The 16,190-nt window shown below is 53.7% G+C and overlaps 1 protein-coding gene across 8 annotated transcripts in view; it reads right to left on the minus strand.

The window, feature by feature from the left end:
- The window catches only part of MAST3 (microtubule associated serine/threonine kinase 3), a 58,206-nt gene extending 44,240 nt beyond the window's left edge, over window positions 1-13,966 (minus strand). For 4 of the 8 annotated variants that reach the window (XM_017879466.1, XM_017879464.1, XM_017879465.1 and 1 more), the window contains exons 1-2: window positions 1,785-2,356; window positions 1,409-1,498 (exon numbers count right to left, since the gene is read on the minus strand). In XM_017879466.1, the coding sequence (XP_017734955.1) occupies window positions 1,409-1,498; window positions 1,785-1,831 (137 nt within the window). In that variant the 5' untranslated portion in view covers window positions 1,832-2,356. Of the gene's footprint in view, window positions 1-1,408; window positions 1,499-1,784; window positions 2,358-4,525; window positions 4,558-13,924 lie in introns of those variants that run through there. The other 4 variants (XM_017879474.1, XM_017879467.1, XM_017879469.1 and 1 more) reach the window with 2 other exon arrangements.
- Between the last annotated feature and the right edge of the window lie 2,224 nt (window positions 13,967-16,190).

Here is a 16,190-nt window from a genome sequence, read left to right on the forward strand (position 1 = left end):
GGGGTTTCACCGGGTTAGCAAGGATGGTCTCGATCTCCTGACCTTGTGATCCGCCCATCTCGGCCTCCCAAAGTGCTGGGATTACAGGCTTGAGCCACCGTGCCCGGCCCTATCCATTCGTTTTATCACTGAATTCCCCAAGGGGACTGAGAAGCCATTGATGGAGGGTCTATGTTTTCTTTATAGCAATGCCTTTAGCACCTGGATCTCAGTAGGTATCTCATAGTGCTTGGCGCCCGAATGAAGCTACCTCCCTGTTGCCCAGCATGCAAATGTGGGCTCCATATTGTTCTCTCTTCTCCCCATTAAAGGTCTGTGGATGGCCTGCCGTGTGGCTTATACCTGTAATCCCAGCACTTTGGGAGGCTGAGGCAGGTGGATCACTTGAGATCAGGGGTTCGCAACCAGCCTGGCCAGCATGGTGAAACCCCATCTCTACTAAAATACAAATGTTAGCTGGATGTGGTGGTAGGTGCTTGTAGTCCCAGTTACCTGGGAGGCTACAGCAGGAAAATTGCTTGAACCTGGGAGGTGGAGGTTGCAGTAAGCTGAGATTGCGCCACTGCACTCCAGCCTAGGGGACAGAACAAGACTCTGCCTCAAAAAAAAAAAAAAAGGGCTGTGAAAAGATTTAAGCGGCTCATTCATACTGAAGTGTAAATGGTTGATGGGCCACATAATTCTAATAGACACCATTGACCTCACATCTGTCCCTCCCTAAATGTCCCTCCTCCAAGCCATTAGAGGAGCTCACAAAACTCCCTCCTGTCCTGAAACCTGGCCAGTCACAGAGTCAACCAACTGGCCAGTCAAACCCTCAACACACCTGGTGGCAAAGCTGTCCCTGACGCTTGGCTCCCAGAGGATGGACTGAATCAGAAAAACTGGCATCTCCTCTCTAAGTCTCAGTTTTCTTAATCGGGAAGTGGGGATCAGGAAGGGGTTATGGAGCGCTCAGTCACCCTGGTTCTTTTCTCCCAGCGCCGCTTAGGTTAAGCTCAATTCACAGTGCTCTCGTTGGTGGCCTCTCAGCCTTGGGTGTGCGTGTGTGTTTAGAGGGAGGAGCTTTCTCCCTGAGGTCACCACCCAGGAGTCCAGGCCGATTCAGCAGGGAGTGCCCTGAGCAGCTTGGGAATCCGGCACCTGTCTTGGGAAAGTCCTTGGGTAACAGCTTAAGTTCTTCCCTTGGCTTGGCCACCTGTCAGATGCTGGCCTGGCTGAAAATGGAATTTTCCCATTAACCCCCTAGAACGGATCGCAGTGCCATTATGCGGAGGGGTAAACTGAGGTCCAGAGAGGTGGTCACCAACCTACAGTACCTTAGGGAAAGTGATGATTCTGGCGGGTTTCCAAGGCTCTGGGGTGCCAGGGCGATGTCTGCGACCCGCCCACACGCGCTGTCACTTACCTCCAGGGGTGCAGGCCCAAGGAGGGGCTACAAGGGCTGCAGGGGCTGCTGGGACCCAGCAGGGACGGGATCTGGCTGCTCGGAGACAGACTGCAAAGAAAGAGGCCGGGGACGGTGAACCTGGTGGCCGCCCCTTCGCGTGGCCGAATCCGGATCTCCGGATGGCGGCTGTGGTTCCCTCAGGGAGTAGGGGCCCAAGACCGGGGATTCTGGGTTCAGCTCAGGCCGTGAGGGCGGGGCCAGACCGATGGCCCGGGAGGACTCCCCGGAGGCGGCGGTGCGTTTCTGGGCGACACGAACAGAGATGTGGGGGGAGGGTGGTTGTCATCCTGTCCTCCCTGCACCACCCCACACCCCCGCCCTGCCCCACACTCACTCGAGGGTCAGCGCCGGGATGTGCAGCTTGTCCCTGCGGGACTTCATGCCGAGGCCGAGGCCGCGTCTGTGCGGCCGGGTATCGACGCCCCCTTGGTGGCCCCCGGAAGCCCTAATCGTGGCGCGATCGGACCGACGGACTGACACACGGACGTAGGGACAGACGCCTGGCGGGTGCGGCGGACTCGACGCGGGGGTTGGGCCGCTGGGGGCCGGGCTGGCTCCGCCTCGGGGCGGGGCTCGGAGCTCCGCACCTGCGCGCAGGCCGGGGCCCGCAGCGAGGGTCGAGCAGCCGGATGGCGGAGCCGCGGGTGCCGCCCCGTCTGCTGCAGGGACGCCGAGGCCGCCGGGTCGAGAGCCCCCGAGCTGCGTCCCGGAAGGGAAGGGCGGTCACTGGCTCCGCGGTCGGCGCGATTGCTCCACGGCCTGACCCCGCCTCTCCCCGCCCTGGCCCGGCCTCAGCCCTTGCCCCAGCCCTGGGGCTCTCTGGGAGCCAGGATCTGAGCGCAGTCCGCTCCAACTCCCCAACCCCGCATCCCGGCCAGCCGCTCAGCACTGAGGTCCTAACCCGCTCGGGTCTCCGCATCCCCGCGCACACTAGAGGCTCTGACCACACCTCCAGTCCCTGGCTTCTAGCTGTTCCCTCTGCCAGGAAGGTCGTCCCCTCACCCATATACGAGTCCAGCCCCACCAGCCCCTCCTCCGCCAAGCTGTCCCTGCACCGCCACCAGCACCAGGCGCCGCCAGCCCTGTCCTCCCTCCCTCTCAGCGGAAACCCCACGGTCTGGGGGTGTCTATGTCTCACTCTGGCCCTCTAGAGGCCCCGGTGGACCCAGTGGGGCACAGGGAAGGTGGCAGGGAGTGGATATCCCTTGTGGAGTCTTTGGCTCTGTCCTGCCCCAAGGTTCAGGACTTTGCCCTCTGCAGTCCTCATTGATTGACGGTCCAACACTGCCCACAGCTTGGGCCAAGGTTGGAAACAGTGCCTGCTCTCGGGGCAATGTCCGAGTCCCCCCGCAACCCGCAACCACTGGGGACTTCAAGCACCTCCCCACCAACTGCATCATCCCCACTGGAACCGAAGCAGATGACCTGGGCTTGGGGGCCACTCTGACCCCATTCCCAGGACCTCCTCCTTCTCCTGTCCTTCCACCTCACCTCCACTCACTCCACTCAGCTACCCTGGTCTTGATGCTGTTCTTCTAATGCCAAGTGTGCTGGCACCCCAGAAACTTTGCCCACGCTGTTCCTGCTGCCTGGAATGCCATTCTCCCCAGACTTCCCCGCTGCCAGGTCCTCTTCTTCTTCCAGATCTAAGCTCGAAGGTCACTTCCTCCAAGAGGCCACCAATCTTCAGCATAAAACCACCCCCAGCACCTCTGTCTCTTTCTCTGGTTAATCTCTCTCCTGCATACAAAACTTCAACCCTTACTCTGAGATTGAATTGTCTGTATCCCCTCTGCCTTCAGCAGGGCCCAGTGTACAGTAGGTGCTCAAAAAGATGTTCATTGAGTGATTCCCACCCCCAACTCAGGCAAAAGCAGCCCCCAAAGATGGGGTGTCCACGCTCACATACTTCCAGACTACTAGCTCAAGGTAAACCCCTCCCCGCCCCGGGCTTTGGTTTCTTTCATCTGTAAATGAATGAAGGCATTGAACAAAAATGTTCTCTAAGCTTTGGGGATAAAAAATGGTAACCTAGACTGGGCATGGTGGCTCATGCCTATAATCCCAGCACTTTGGAAGGCTGAGGTAGGCAGATCGCTTGAGTCCAGGAGTTTGAGACCAGCCTGGGCAACATAGTGAGACCCTGTCTCTACTAAACATACAGATCGGGTATGGAGGCTCGCATCTGTAGTCCCAGCTATTCTTAAAGCTGAGGCAGGAGACTCTCTTGAACCCAGGAGGCAGTGGTTGCAGTGAGCCAAGATCACACTACTGTACTCCAACCTGGGTGACAGAGCGAGACCCCATCTCAAAAACAAAACAAAACAAAAAACCTACAGGAACACTGATGTGACCCCAAGAGAGATGATTTTTTTTCTTTTCTTTTCTTTTTTTAGATGGAGTATCACTCTGTCGCCCAGGTTGAAGTGCGGTGGTGGTTGCTCGTTTCACTGCAACCTCCACCTCCTGAGTTCAAGCGAATCTCCTGCCTCAGCCTCCTGAGTAGCTGGGATTACAAGCGTGCACCACCATGCCTGGCTACTTTGTTTGTAGTTTTAGTAGAGACGGGGTTTCACCATGTTGGCCAGGCTGGTCTCGAACTTCTGGCCTCAAGTGATCCGCCTGCCTCAGCCTTCCAAAGTGCTGGGATTACAGGCGTGAGCCACCGTGCCCAGCTGAGAGATGATTTTCTGCTGGCGTTCCCCAAAAGGAAGTGAGTTCTCCATCATGGGAGGCATTCAAGCCAGTTCTAATACACTTCAGTTGAAATTCAACATCCAGACTCTGGATTCCAGACAAGTTTCTCCCTTCCCAGCTGAGTGCCCTTAAGCTGGTGATGAAACCCCTTTGCACCTCAGCTTCCTCATTTGCAAACTGGCATGGCCTCCCATGTGTGTGGCCAGAGGCCAGGTGCTTGTGAAGCACTTTGCAAACTTGAGGGCAAGAATGAACATGAGACGTGTTGCTGTAATTATTAAATACATTCACAATTCAGTGGCTGTTGCTGAAATATCCACTTCCAGGACCACTAGGGCCCACCCAGCCCGCCAGCCCGCCAGCCCCAGGTGAACTCACCCACGTCCCCGGCGTGGCAGGCTCAGCTCCTTCTGCAATGAGACAGAAATGGAGATCATTCTCAGAGAGACTAGCCCTCGGAACACCTGGCCTTTGATGTACCCCCACAATCCCCAATCCCCTGCCCCAACCAATGTGCCGTTCCTGCTCACTCTACACACTGGGCTCAGCCCTGCCTCAGGGCCTTTGCGCTAGCTGTACACTCTCTCAGAATGGCCTTCCCTCCCTTCCGGCCCTAATTAACTACAGCTCATACTCCAGGTCTGAACTCAACATCCCTTTTTCCTGGAAGCCCTCCAGATTCACAATTTAATTCCCCACCCAGCTCCTACCATACTTGCATTAAAAATTATTTTAGGGCCGGGCGCGGTGGCTCAAGCCTGTAATCCCAGCACTTTGGGAGGCCGAGACGGGCGGATCACTAGGTCAGGAGATCGAGACCATCCTGGCTAACACTGTGAAACCCCGTCTCTACTAAAAAATAGAAAAAACTAGCCGGGCGAGGTGGCGGGTGCCTGTAGTCCCAGCTACTGGGGAGGCTGAGGCAGAAGAATGGCATAAACCCAGGAGGCGGAGCTTGCAGTGAGCTGAGATCGGGCCACTGCACTCCAACCTGGGCGACAGAGCCAGACTCCGTCTCAAAAAAAAAAAAATTATTTTAGGCTGGGCACGGTGGCTCATACCTGTGATTTCAGTGCTTTGGGAGGTGAAAGCAGGAGGGTTGTTTGAGTCCAGAAGTTTAAGCTAGACTGGGCAACATAGCGAGACTCCATTTCTACAAAAATTTTTTTAAAAATTAGCCAGACTAGGCTGAGTGCGGTGGCTCACACCTGTAATTCTGGCACTTTGGGAGGCCAAGGCGGATGGATCACTTGAGTTCAGGAGTTTGAAACTAGCCTGGGCAACATAGTGAAACCCTGTCTCTACAAAAAATAAAAAAATAAAAAATGAAAATTTAGCTAGTCATGGTGGCTCGAGCCTGTACTCCCAGCTACTTGGGTGGCTGAGGTGGGAGGATTGCTTGAGCCCCGTCTCAGAAAAAAAAAAAAAGGCTGGGCCAGCCAGGCGCAGTGGCTCACACCTGTAATCCCAGAGCTTTGGGAGGCCAAGGTGGACGGATCACCTGAGGTGGGGAGTTCAAGACCAGCCAGGCCAACATGGTGAAACCCCATCTCTACTAAAAATACAAAATTAGCCAGGCATGGTGGTGGGTGCCTGTAATCCTAGCTACTTGGGAGGTTGAGGCAGGAGAATCACTTGAACCTGGGAGGCGGAGGTTGCAGTGAGCCGAGATTGCACCATTGCTCTCCAGCCTGGGCAATAAGAGTGAAACTCCATCTCAAAAATAAATAAATAAATAAATAAATAAATAAATAAATAAATAAGAAGGGCCGAGTGCGGTGGCTCATGCCTGTAACCCCAGTACTTTCGGAGGCCAAGGCGGGCAGATCACGAAGTCGAGAGATCGGGACCATCTTGGCCAACATGGTGAAACCCTGTCTCTACTAAGAATACAAAAATTAGCTGGGCGAGGCCGGGTGCAGTGGCTCAAGCCTGTAATTCCAGCACTTTGGGAGGCCGAGACGGGCGGATAACAAGGTCAGGAGATCGAGACCATCCTGGCTAATACGGTGAAACCCCGTCTCTACTAAAATACAAAACTAGCCGGGCGAGGTGGCGGGCGCCTGTAGTTCCAGCTACTCGGGAGGCTGAGGCAGGAGAATGGCGTAAACCCGGGAGGCGTAGCTTGCAGTGAGCTGAGATCCGGCCACTGCACTCCAGCCCGGGCGACAGAGCGAGACTCCGCCTCAAAAAAAAAAAAAAAAAAAAAAATTACAAATTAGTTTTATTTATGAAGAAGTATGTCAGTAGTGGCTAAAAACTAATAATCTGTCGAGAAAATAGAGATTCCTGAGTTGTCCTATCCCTGTCCCATCTCAGATGTCCCTCTCCTCCTGGGTCTAGGTCTGAACGCCATTCTCTCCTTACTTGCTGCAAAGTCTATGCAGGTTTGAGCCCTGGGTACCAGTGGGGGCGTGGAGAGGACGGCTGACGAGTGACTCCCTTTTGAAGACCCTTTTAGAGCTCAGCAAGCCGATCTGCACTCTCGGTGCCTTCACCACATGCAGGATAGAAAGCCTTGAGCTTGGGTTCCACTGTGACCTCATAGTCCATCCTCAGACATGGCCTGCCCAAGAGGGTTTTGTTTTGCTTTGTTTTGTTTTGTTTTGTTTTGAGACAGAGTTTTTCTCTTGTTGCTCAGGCTAGAGCGCAATGACGCAATCTCGGCTCGCTGCAACCTCTGTCTCCCGGGTTCAAGCGATTCTCCTGCCTCAGCCTCCCGAGTAGCTAGACACTTTTTTTTTTCTTTTTTTTAGTAGAGACAAGGTTTCACCATGTTGTTCAGGCTGGTCTCGAACTCCTGACCTCAGGTGATCCACCCACTTTGGCCTCCCAAAATGCTGGGATTACAAAATGCTAGGATTACAGGCGTAAGCCACCATGCCCGGCCAAAAAAAAGTTTTTTTTGTGGTTGTTTTTTTAGATGGCGTCTCACTCTGTCACCCAGGCTGGAGTGCAGTGGTACAATCTTGGCTCACTGAAACCTCTGCCTCTTGGGTTCAAGCGAGTCTCCTGACTCAGCCTCTTGAATAGCTGGGGTTACAGGTATGCGCCAGCATGCCCGGATAATTTTTGTATATTTAGCAGAGACGAGGTTTCACTATTTTGCCCAGGCTGGTCTCGAACTCCTGACCTCAAGTGATCCACCCGTCTTAGCCTCCCAAAGGGCTGGGATTACAGCGTGAGTCATTGCACCCGGCCAATCAAGAGGGTTTTTAAATTCTCAAAATGCCATGTGGCACAAGTTTAGAATCTGGGGACACCCAGACCTGGGTTCAGTTCAATTCTCTGCTTCTTCCTGGCCATGCAAGTTATTTGTATGCCCCATGCCTCAGTTTCCCCATCTGTAATCTGGAGATGACATCAGGAGGGTTCTGGGTTAATCATGATCAGCCATTACTATTGCTGCTCTTGTGAGCTGTTGTACTATTGCTGAGTTCAGCAAGGGACTATGGAAGCTATCATAATACCTGATAAATGTCCTTGCATTTATTGAGCCACCTACTGTGAACCACGGGCAGGGGCTGTTTTACTGGCAGAGAAACTTAGGTGCAGAGGAAAGCCGGCTGCCCACATCTCTTAGTGGAGTGAGAGGCAGGAAACTGGGTCTCAGGACACTCTCCCTCCACACACATCAGGGTGGCCACGCTGGGGACACACGACTATTTTTACTTTGGTGGGCTCCAGGCTGCCCACGTCCTGATCTGGGTGTTCGCCATGGCAACCAGTGACGCCATCGGCCCCCACAGCCAATTGGAGGGGGCCGGAAGCTGCTGGGCTGCCGGATGACCCAGCTGGGAGGGCAAGGTCTCCTGGGAGAGGTGGGGAAGGGTTGCAGGGGTGTGGCGTCACCCCAGGCCTGACTTCAGCTGCTCTGCGCTCAGAAAACCAAGCTGTCACGATGGGAGGAGAATAATCTACCACTCGGAGGTCTCCCTGACTGCTTGAATACGTCTGAAGATAACTCACTACGTTTAGTTCAAGCAGTCATGGTGATGGAACCATCACCACCATCATCGTTGCCATTAGGGTCTCCTTCTGGCCCTTCCAATAGCTGTGGGACTTTTTTTTTTTTTTTTTTTCTTTGAGACAGCATCTCGCTGTGTCACCCAGACTGGAATGCAGTGGTGCAATCTTGGCTCACTGCAACCTCTGCCTCCCAAGTAGCTGGGATTATGGGCATGTGCCACCACACCCAGCTAATTTTTGTATTTTTTGTAGAGATGAGGTTTCACCACGTTGCCCAGGTTGGTCTTGAACTCCTGGTCTCAAGTGATCCACCTGCCTTGGCCTCCCAAAGTGCTGGGATTACAGGCATGAGCCACTGCACCCAGCCAGTTGTGGGATCTTATACCACTTCTTCCACTATCCCACGTGAAACAGGGAGGGATTTGAACCCTGGTGGGGGGTCCCACTTGCACCCCATCCAGCATACAGTCTTAGATTCCCAGTCTGCCTCCCCCACTCCTGCACTGTGTGACCCGATGAGTGATTTAACCCCTCCGTGCCTCAGTTTCCTCATTTGGAAAATGGCCCAGTGACATAGGGTCCCTGGAGGAATCAATGAGTAGCAAGCTCAGGGCCTGGTGTGGATGGGAGTCAAGACAGTGATCAAGAGGTGAATAATAACCACCAGTTGAGAGTTGTTTCCAAAAGACAAAAAGATGTGAAGATTTTCTTGTTTTTTTTTTTTTTTTTTAGATGGAGTCTTGCTCTGTCGCCCAGCATAGAGTCCAATGGCACGATCTTGGCTCACTGCAACCTCCGCCTCCCGGGTTCAAGCGATTCTCCTGCCTCAGCCTCCCAAGTAGCTGGGATTGCAGGTGCCCACCACCACACCTGGCGAATTTCATATTTTTAGTAGAGATGGGATTTCACCATGTTGGCCAGGCTGGTCTTGACCTCCTGACCTCACATGGTTCTCCCACCTTGGCCTCCCAAAATGCTGGATTACAGGCATGAGCCACTGTGCCTGGCTTGAAGATGTTATTTTTGAAAGTGGCAGAGAGAGGTGAGGCAAAATCGGCAGCTCCCTGCAAAGGCTCCCGGGGAAGCTGGACCACACGGAACTCTCCTGGCACCATTCCCGGACCCTTCGGTCCCCACACCATCTGCTTCCGCCCACAGCCCCCTCTGTGCCTGCTGTTTCCCTGGGAGTGGCTCCCACCCAGAGGAGTGGAGGTTGGGGAGGCCCCGACCCCCTGAAACTGCCCATTAAAGGTAATATTTATGGTATCCCCGTCTGTGCTTGCCCAGGCTGGGGGATGCTGCCTCCCCCACAAGCTTTAGCCCCACCTTGAGGAAATTCCAGTTTGGAGAAGACATAGCAGAGCAGGAGCACCTCCATACTGGAGGGATTAAGAAAGAGACCCGAAGTGGCCGGGTGCCGTGGCTCACGCCTGTAATCCCAGAGGCTGAGGCGGGAGGATCACTTAAGATCAAGAGTTTGAGACGGGTGCAGTGGCTCACGCCTGTAATCCTAACGCTTTGGAAGGCTGAGGTGGGCGGATCACAAGGTCAGGAGTTCAAGATCAGCCTAGCCAACATAGTGAAACCCCGTCTCTACTAAAAATACAAAAATTAGCCGGGCGTGGTGGCATGCGCCTGTAGTCCCAGCTACTCAGGAGGCTGAGGCAGGAGAATCGCTTGAACCCGGGAGGCGGAGGTTGCAGTGAGCCAAGACCATACCATTGCACTCCAACCTGGGTGACAGAGTGAGATGCCGTCTCAAAAAAACAAAACAAAACAACAACAAAAAAACGTTTGAGGCTATCCTGGCCAACATGGTGAAACACCATCTCTACTAAAAAATACAAAAATTAAATTAGTCAGGTGTGGTGGCATTCGCCTCTAATCCATCTACTCAGGAGGCTGAGGCAGGGAGAATCACTTGTATCCACGTGACAGAGGCTGCAGTGAGCTGAGATCGCACCACTGCATTCCAGCCTGGGCGACAGGGCAAGATGCTGTCTAAAAAAAAAAGAGACTCGAAGGGAGAAGAGCGGTTGGAGGCACGCAGAGAGGAGAGCTAAGGGGCTTCCTGGAGTAGAGGGAGCTGAACAAAGCCAGCAGGCACATGGAAAACACCAGTCCATGCCCAGCAAACAGTACGTGCAAAGGGAGCACTCAGCCTGCTGGGCACCAAGCCCCGTTGGAAGTTCAATGCTCCTGGAGTGAAATGGGAGAGAAGTCAGCATGGACCACATGGCACCAGCCCGAGGGCTTCCTGGAGGAGGAAGAGGAGGAGGAGGAGGAAGAAGAGGAGGAGGAGGAGGAGGAAAATAAGTGGAAGCGGGCCACGAGAAAGCAGGATCACCTCTGAGGGCTGAACCTAGGGGAGCCACCCCAGTAGCGGCAGAGACAAAGTCCAGATACAGGCTCTAGCCACCTTCTCTGCCAGGGGGTGCTCTGTTTGTGGGACCTGGTGTTTTGAAATTCGGTCATGTGTAAAGCAAAAGTCCAAGTGGGAGAGGATAAATGTAATAAGGTAATAGTAGTAGTAGTAATATCAGCTCACGTTATCCGGTGCCTGCACACGTTATGCGTGAGGCTGAGTTTAACCCAAACTGGGAAGGTCTCCACCTCCTCCCTGGACGCAGGGCTGTCGCAAACTGGCCGCCTGTGAGCCAGGTCAGATCCTTTTTCAGACCTCTCCTGCACACAGCCAACAGCACGCCCCACATTGTCACCACCGGAGAGGATGCCCTGGGCTATCCGTCTGGATTGGCCAGTCAGCACCCTTCTGTGAATGGACTCTTTGGCCTTTGGCCTCCAGGAAATCTGATTGGCTCTCATCAGCGATCTGCCCCTTGATTGGCTGGGATGCTCCTGGACCATTAACAAGGTTTCCAGTCAAAAAAGACCCCAAACTGCAACTGATGAAGACAACACTTTTCATGTGCCAGATTGTTTAGAATTTCTCTGGCTTCCTGGTGGGTACTTCCCTCTTTGGGCCTCAGTTTCCTCCTCTGAAAAATAGAACGAATAAAAGCACAGACCACTCGGGCTGTTAGGAGAATTGAATGCAGGAGAGGGCTTAGCATGTTAATATGAACAGTTATTACCACTTTACTATTATTTTATTATTATTTTCATCTTCTCCCACTTGGACCTTTATTTTTATTTTTGAGATAGGGTCTCGTAGTCATGGCTCACTACAGCCTCAAACTCCTGGGCTCAAGAGACTCTTCTTGGCTGGGCGCGGTGGCTCACGCCTGTAATTCCACACTTTGGGTGGCCAAGGTGGGCGGATCACCTGAGGTCAGGAGTTTGAGACCAGCCTGGTCAACATGTTGAAACCCTGTCTCTACTAAAAATACAAAAATTAGCAGGGCATGGTGACATGTGCCTGTAATCCCAGCTACTCGGGAGGCTGAGGAAGGGAGAATTACTTGAACCCAGGAGGTTGAGGTTGCAGTGAGCTGAGATTGAGCCACTGGACTCCAGCCTGGGTAACAGAGCAAGATTCCTTCAAAAAAAAAAAAAGAAAGAAAGAAAGAGAGAGATCCTTGGATCCTTCTGCCTCAGCCTCCTGAGCAGCTGGGACTACAGTCATGAGCCACCACACCTGGTACACTTAGACTTTCATTCCATGCTCCTTCCTGACTTCCTGACCTTTTGATTCCCCCGCTCCTGTTCCTAGCCCTCCAAAGGAGTTTTTCCAGCCCCTCAATATGGGCATGCCCTCTCCTGCTCCAGCACTTTCCATACATAGCTCCCCATCACCCTAGGGGGAAAGTCTAACCGCTTCAAAATCAGCACTGAAGGGCCTGGAAGCATTAAGTCCTGGCCATCAGCCTCTAGTCCTAAGAAATAGGTTCAAGTTCTTGTTTCCCCATATAAACAGGTAAGAAAGGCTACATGACTCTGGGCCTTTGCACGTACTGTGGCCTCTGCCCGAATGCCCTCATTCCGTTGGACTCCGTACTCATCCCTCCACCTTCCTGGATTGACGCCTGTTCTGGGTTGGTCTGGAGAGGAAGCCGGAACTGCTTGGGTTCAAATCCTGTCTGACTCTGTCACCTACACTTTGTGAAACCCGGACAGTGTCTATGCTTCTCTGAACCTCAACCTCAGTTTCCCCTTTTGTAACATAGAACTTATCATCAGGAAATGTTTGACCCCCCCATGGAACAGGCCCCACTTCCTGACGTCAGCAGCACCCCCATTCGCCTACCCGGAGGCGGTTTCTCTATTTTAAGAGGCTGCGGGCGGGTTGGCATCTAACTGGGGCTGGAGGCGGGGCTGCCCCCCCCAACACCACGCTGCTCGCCAATCCCGCCCCGCCCCTCCTTTCCGCCCAAGTCCCCACTCTTGCCTCTGGCCTCAGTGCTTCCAGTTCTGCCCCACCCCCGCGCGGCCAGAGACCGGGTGTCTCTGATCTGCAGCTCAGCCCGTGCCTTCCCTGACCACTCCAGACCTGGCTTCCCATCACCTGCTGAGTTCGCAGTCCTGCAGCTACCGGTGCGGCTCCAGGTTGGAGACCCGCCGGCCCCATTCCTCTCACCCCCTCAACCCGCCCGGAGCTAACCTCAGTCCACGACCCCCACCACACCTGCTCAGTCCTCCCTGGGCACCAGCTTCTGTCAACCTCTTTCATTTCCCTAAATACCGCCCACCGCTGCAATGCCCCGCCACCCTTGACTGCCTCCTCTAACACAGGGCTCCCAGCAATGCCTGGGTCAGGCGCCCCCTTCACTTGCGGTGAGTCCCTTATCACAACTGACCACTCCATGGAGTCACCGCTGCTCCGGCGTCTACCTTCCCCAACAGGTTGGGGTTTCTAGGAGGGCAGCTCCAGAGGTTGCAGAACACTCTACTGCCTGTCCAGAGCCAGGCATACAGCAGGCGCCCCATAAATGTTCGTTGGGTAAGTGCTGAATCCCAGGTTCCCTACCTGAAAACTTGGTGGCTTCTTAAGGGTGTGGTCTAAGTCTCAGAGGAAAATGGCCAAATCTTAATTCTCGTTTTTCATTTCTTATGACGGGGAAACTGAGGCCCAGAGAAGTAAAGGGGTGGCTGTCCGGGGTCATGTAGCCCGTGTGTGGCTTCAAACTTAGGCTTCTGCTGTCCCCGACGCCATCCTGATGACACAGCCTCCCAAACATGAACTCGGTCAAAGGAGGACCCTGTGGCCCGTCGGAACACTGAGGCCCGGAGAAGCAAGGGTGCCCTCCCCCCAGGTCACACCGCTGGTTGGCAGCGCCTTGTGCCCTAAGACAGCTGGTTGAGGGCGCAAGATGGAATCCCAGCTAGGCGACCTCTGGAGAGTGGCTTTTCAGGACTAGAACCTCAGTTTCCTTATTCTGACAAATGGGTGCTTAACAGCCCCAACCTCCCCAGGTCGTCGTAGGGCTGAACTGAGGGGGGTACTGCGGTGCAGCGACGACCCAAGGAGGTATTAATACATATGAACTAATATTAATACATCGCTAGTAATAGGACTAAAACAACCATGAACATATGGTGAGTTCTCTGGCTGCTGTTGCTAGCATTATTATTAGAACAGCTGGTGGGGAGGGGCAGAGCCCTCAGCCTCTTCCTCCCACGCCATCGCTTGGAGCCTCAGTTTCCCTAGATGTCCAAGGGGACACCTTCCCCTTCCCACCAGGAGAAAAGCACTTTGAGAAGCGGGTGGTCAAAAAGAAGCGATCTGAGCGTTCCCCGCCTTCTGCCTCAGTTTCCCTACAGCCCACGAAGGCCCCCCCCCCGCACCTTTCAGGCCGCGTCCTCTTGGCCGCGCCCTCCGCCTCCCGCCCGCCCGCGCAGGGGCCTCACCTGGAGCCCGCGGCGCCGGCAGGAGGCTCGAACTCCGTCCATGGGCCGCAGGAGTCGCGCCGCCAGGCCCGCCCCCGGCCCCGCCTCGGCCTGCCCAGGCCCCGCCGCCGGATGGCCATTGGCCCAGGCCGGTCAGCTGACGAGCTGGCCCCGCCCCCTCCCGGGGGGGCCGACCGGGCAGGGCCCCGCCCCCACTGGGCGAGTTGGCCCCTGCCCCTCCCAAGCAGAGCACAAGAAGTATAAATATTTTACAATGAATCCTCTCAAGAAGTAAGGGAGGCATGCATTTAGCCCCATTTTGCCAGATGAAGAAACTGAGGCTAAAGAGAGGTTAATCAATGGCTCAGCGCATTGGCCGGGCGCAGTGGGTCACGCCTGTATCCCCAGCAGTTTGAGAGGGCCCCAAGGTGGGCAGAGCACTTGAGGTCAGGATTAAGACCACCATTTTTTTTTTTTTTGGCCAACCATGGTGAAACCCCTGTTCTCTACTTAAAAAAAAAAAAAAAAAAAAAAAAATTGGGCTTGGCGTGATGACCGCGCGCCCTGTAATGCGCGCAGCTACTCAGAAGAGCTGAGGCAGGAGAAATCTTTTGAATCCGGAGGCAGAAGTTAGCAGTGAGCCGGGATACGCGCCGCTGGCACCTCCAAAGCCTGGGTGACAGAGCAAGACTCTATCTCCAAAAACAAAAAGCAAGAAAAACAACAAAGAAATGTGCACAGTAGCCACAACAGAACGGGTTTCTAGGGTGAGGCAAGTGAGGGTCTCACCCCTGTGGCAAAAATTAAAGGGGGCCCCAAAAAAAACTCAGCCATGCAAGAGAAATAATATTTTAAAAACATAAAGTTTAATGAAAACATTTATGATGAACAAAACATCAAAACTTTTATTTTATCTATTTTGGAGAGCGGAATCTCCACTATGTTGGCCCAGGCGTGTCTTGAAGCCCTGGCCTCCAATGATGCCTACGCCTAGGCCTCCGCAAAGTGATGGGATTATAGGTGTGAGCCACCACATATTGGCCAAAACACCAAAACTTTTTTTTTTTAATTTATGAGACGAGTTCCTCGCTGTGGCCCGGCCCAGACTAGAAGTGCAGTGACATGACTCGGCAACCCTGCCTCCTTGGTTCGAGCTATTCTCGTGGCCTCAGCCTCCCCTAGTAGCTGGGACTACAGGTGCCCACCCCTACCACACCAGGACTGGTTTTTTTTTTTTATTATTTTTTTTAATTTTAGTTAGAGATGGAGTCTCCACCCCATGTTGGTTAGCTGGTCTCGAACTCCTGACTTCAGGTGATCCACCCACCCTTAGGCCTCCCAAAGGCTGGGATAGCAGGCCCCAAAGCAGTTTTAAGTGTTTTCCCTGGCCAATCACACTAAAACTCTTAAGACATGAAACAGACGCCTTGTCCTTGCAACCCATTTTTTTGCAGCCACTCAGCCTCGTTGGCCTCCCTTTAAGTCCTGGCCTGCTGGTGCCAATAAAACTTTACTTACAAAAACAGGTAAGCTGCTGGGCAGTTGTCCCCAGTTTTCTTTTGAAGGATGATTGGCCGCTTTCCCCACCCTATAATGTCTCATAAGGGCACCACCTCTCCCACAGATATTTGAAGATAATTGCTCCTACACCATTTTGCCAGAAAGGGAAACTGAGGCTGAGAAAAGCCAAAGTCCCAAAATAGCACGCACCATTTAAAAAAAAAATTTTTTTTTGAGAACATGGGGTCTTGCTCTGCCACCCCGCAGGCTGGAGTCCTGTGGAGAAGCAATCTTATTCACTGCAGCCTCTACCTCGCCGGGTTCGAAGCGATCTTCCCGCCTCAGCCCCCAATATCCCAGCTTCCCAGAGTAGGGTGGGAGCCCACAGGCCACCATGCCACCATGCCTGGTTTTGTGTGTCTGTGTGTGGTGTTTGTAGAGACGGAGTAAGGCGCCATATTTCCCATGCTGGTCTCGACTCCCCTGGCCTCCAGTGATGCTCCTGCGTCAGCCCTCCAAAGCGCTGGGACTACAGGCATCCGCCACTGGTGCCTGGTTAGCACCTGCATTTTTTATTTCCTGCGCTCGCACTTTCTCTGAATCCACAGTTGTCTCAGCTGCCCCATTTGTTCAGTTTTGGACACTGGATATTGTTTTCAGGCCTCGAAGAGACCCTAAAGGAAGGATCACTGGGCACCCGATTGTGCCATGAGGGTACTGTAGAGTTGACATCAAGTTATGATGGCGCAGAATGAGCAACATAAAAATAGCAGGATTTGGCCGGGCG

This window comes from Rhinopithecus bieti, unplaced genomic scaffold (genome assembly GCF_001698545.2).
Source record: "Rhinopithecus bieti isolate Rb0 unplaced genomic scaffold, ASM169854v2 scaffold_9899, whole genome shotgun sequence".
Classification (NCBI taxonomy): Eukaryota; Metazoa; Chordata; class Mammalia; order Primates; family Cercopithecidae; genus Rhinopithecus; species Rhinopithecus bieti.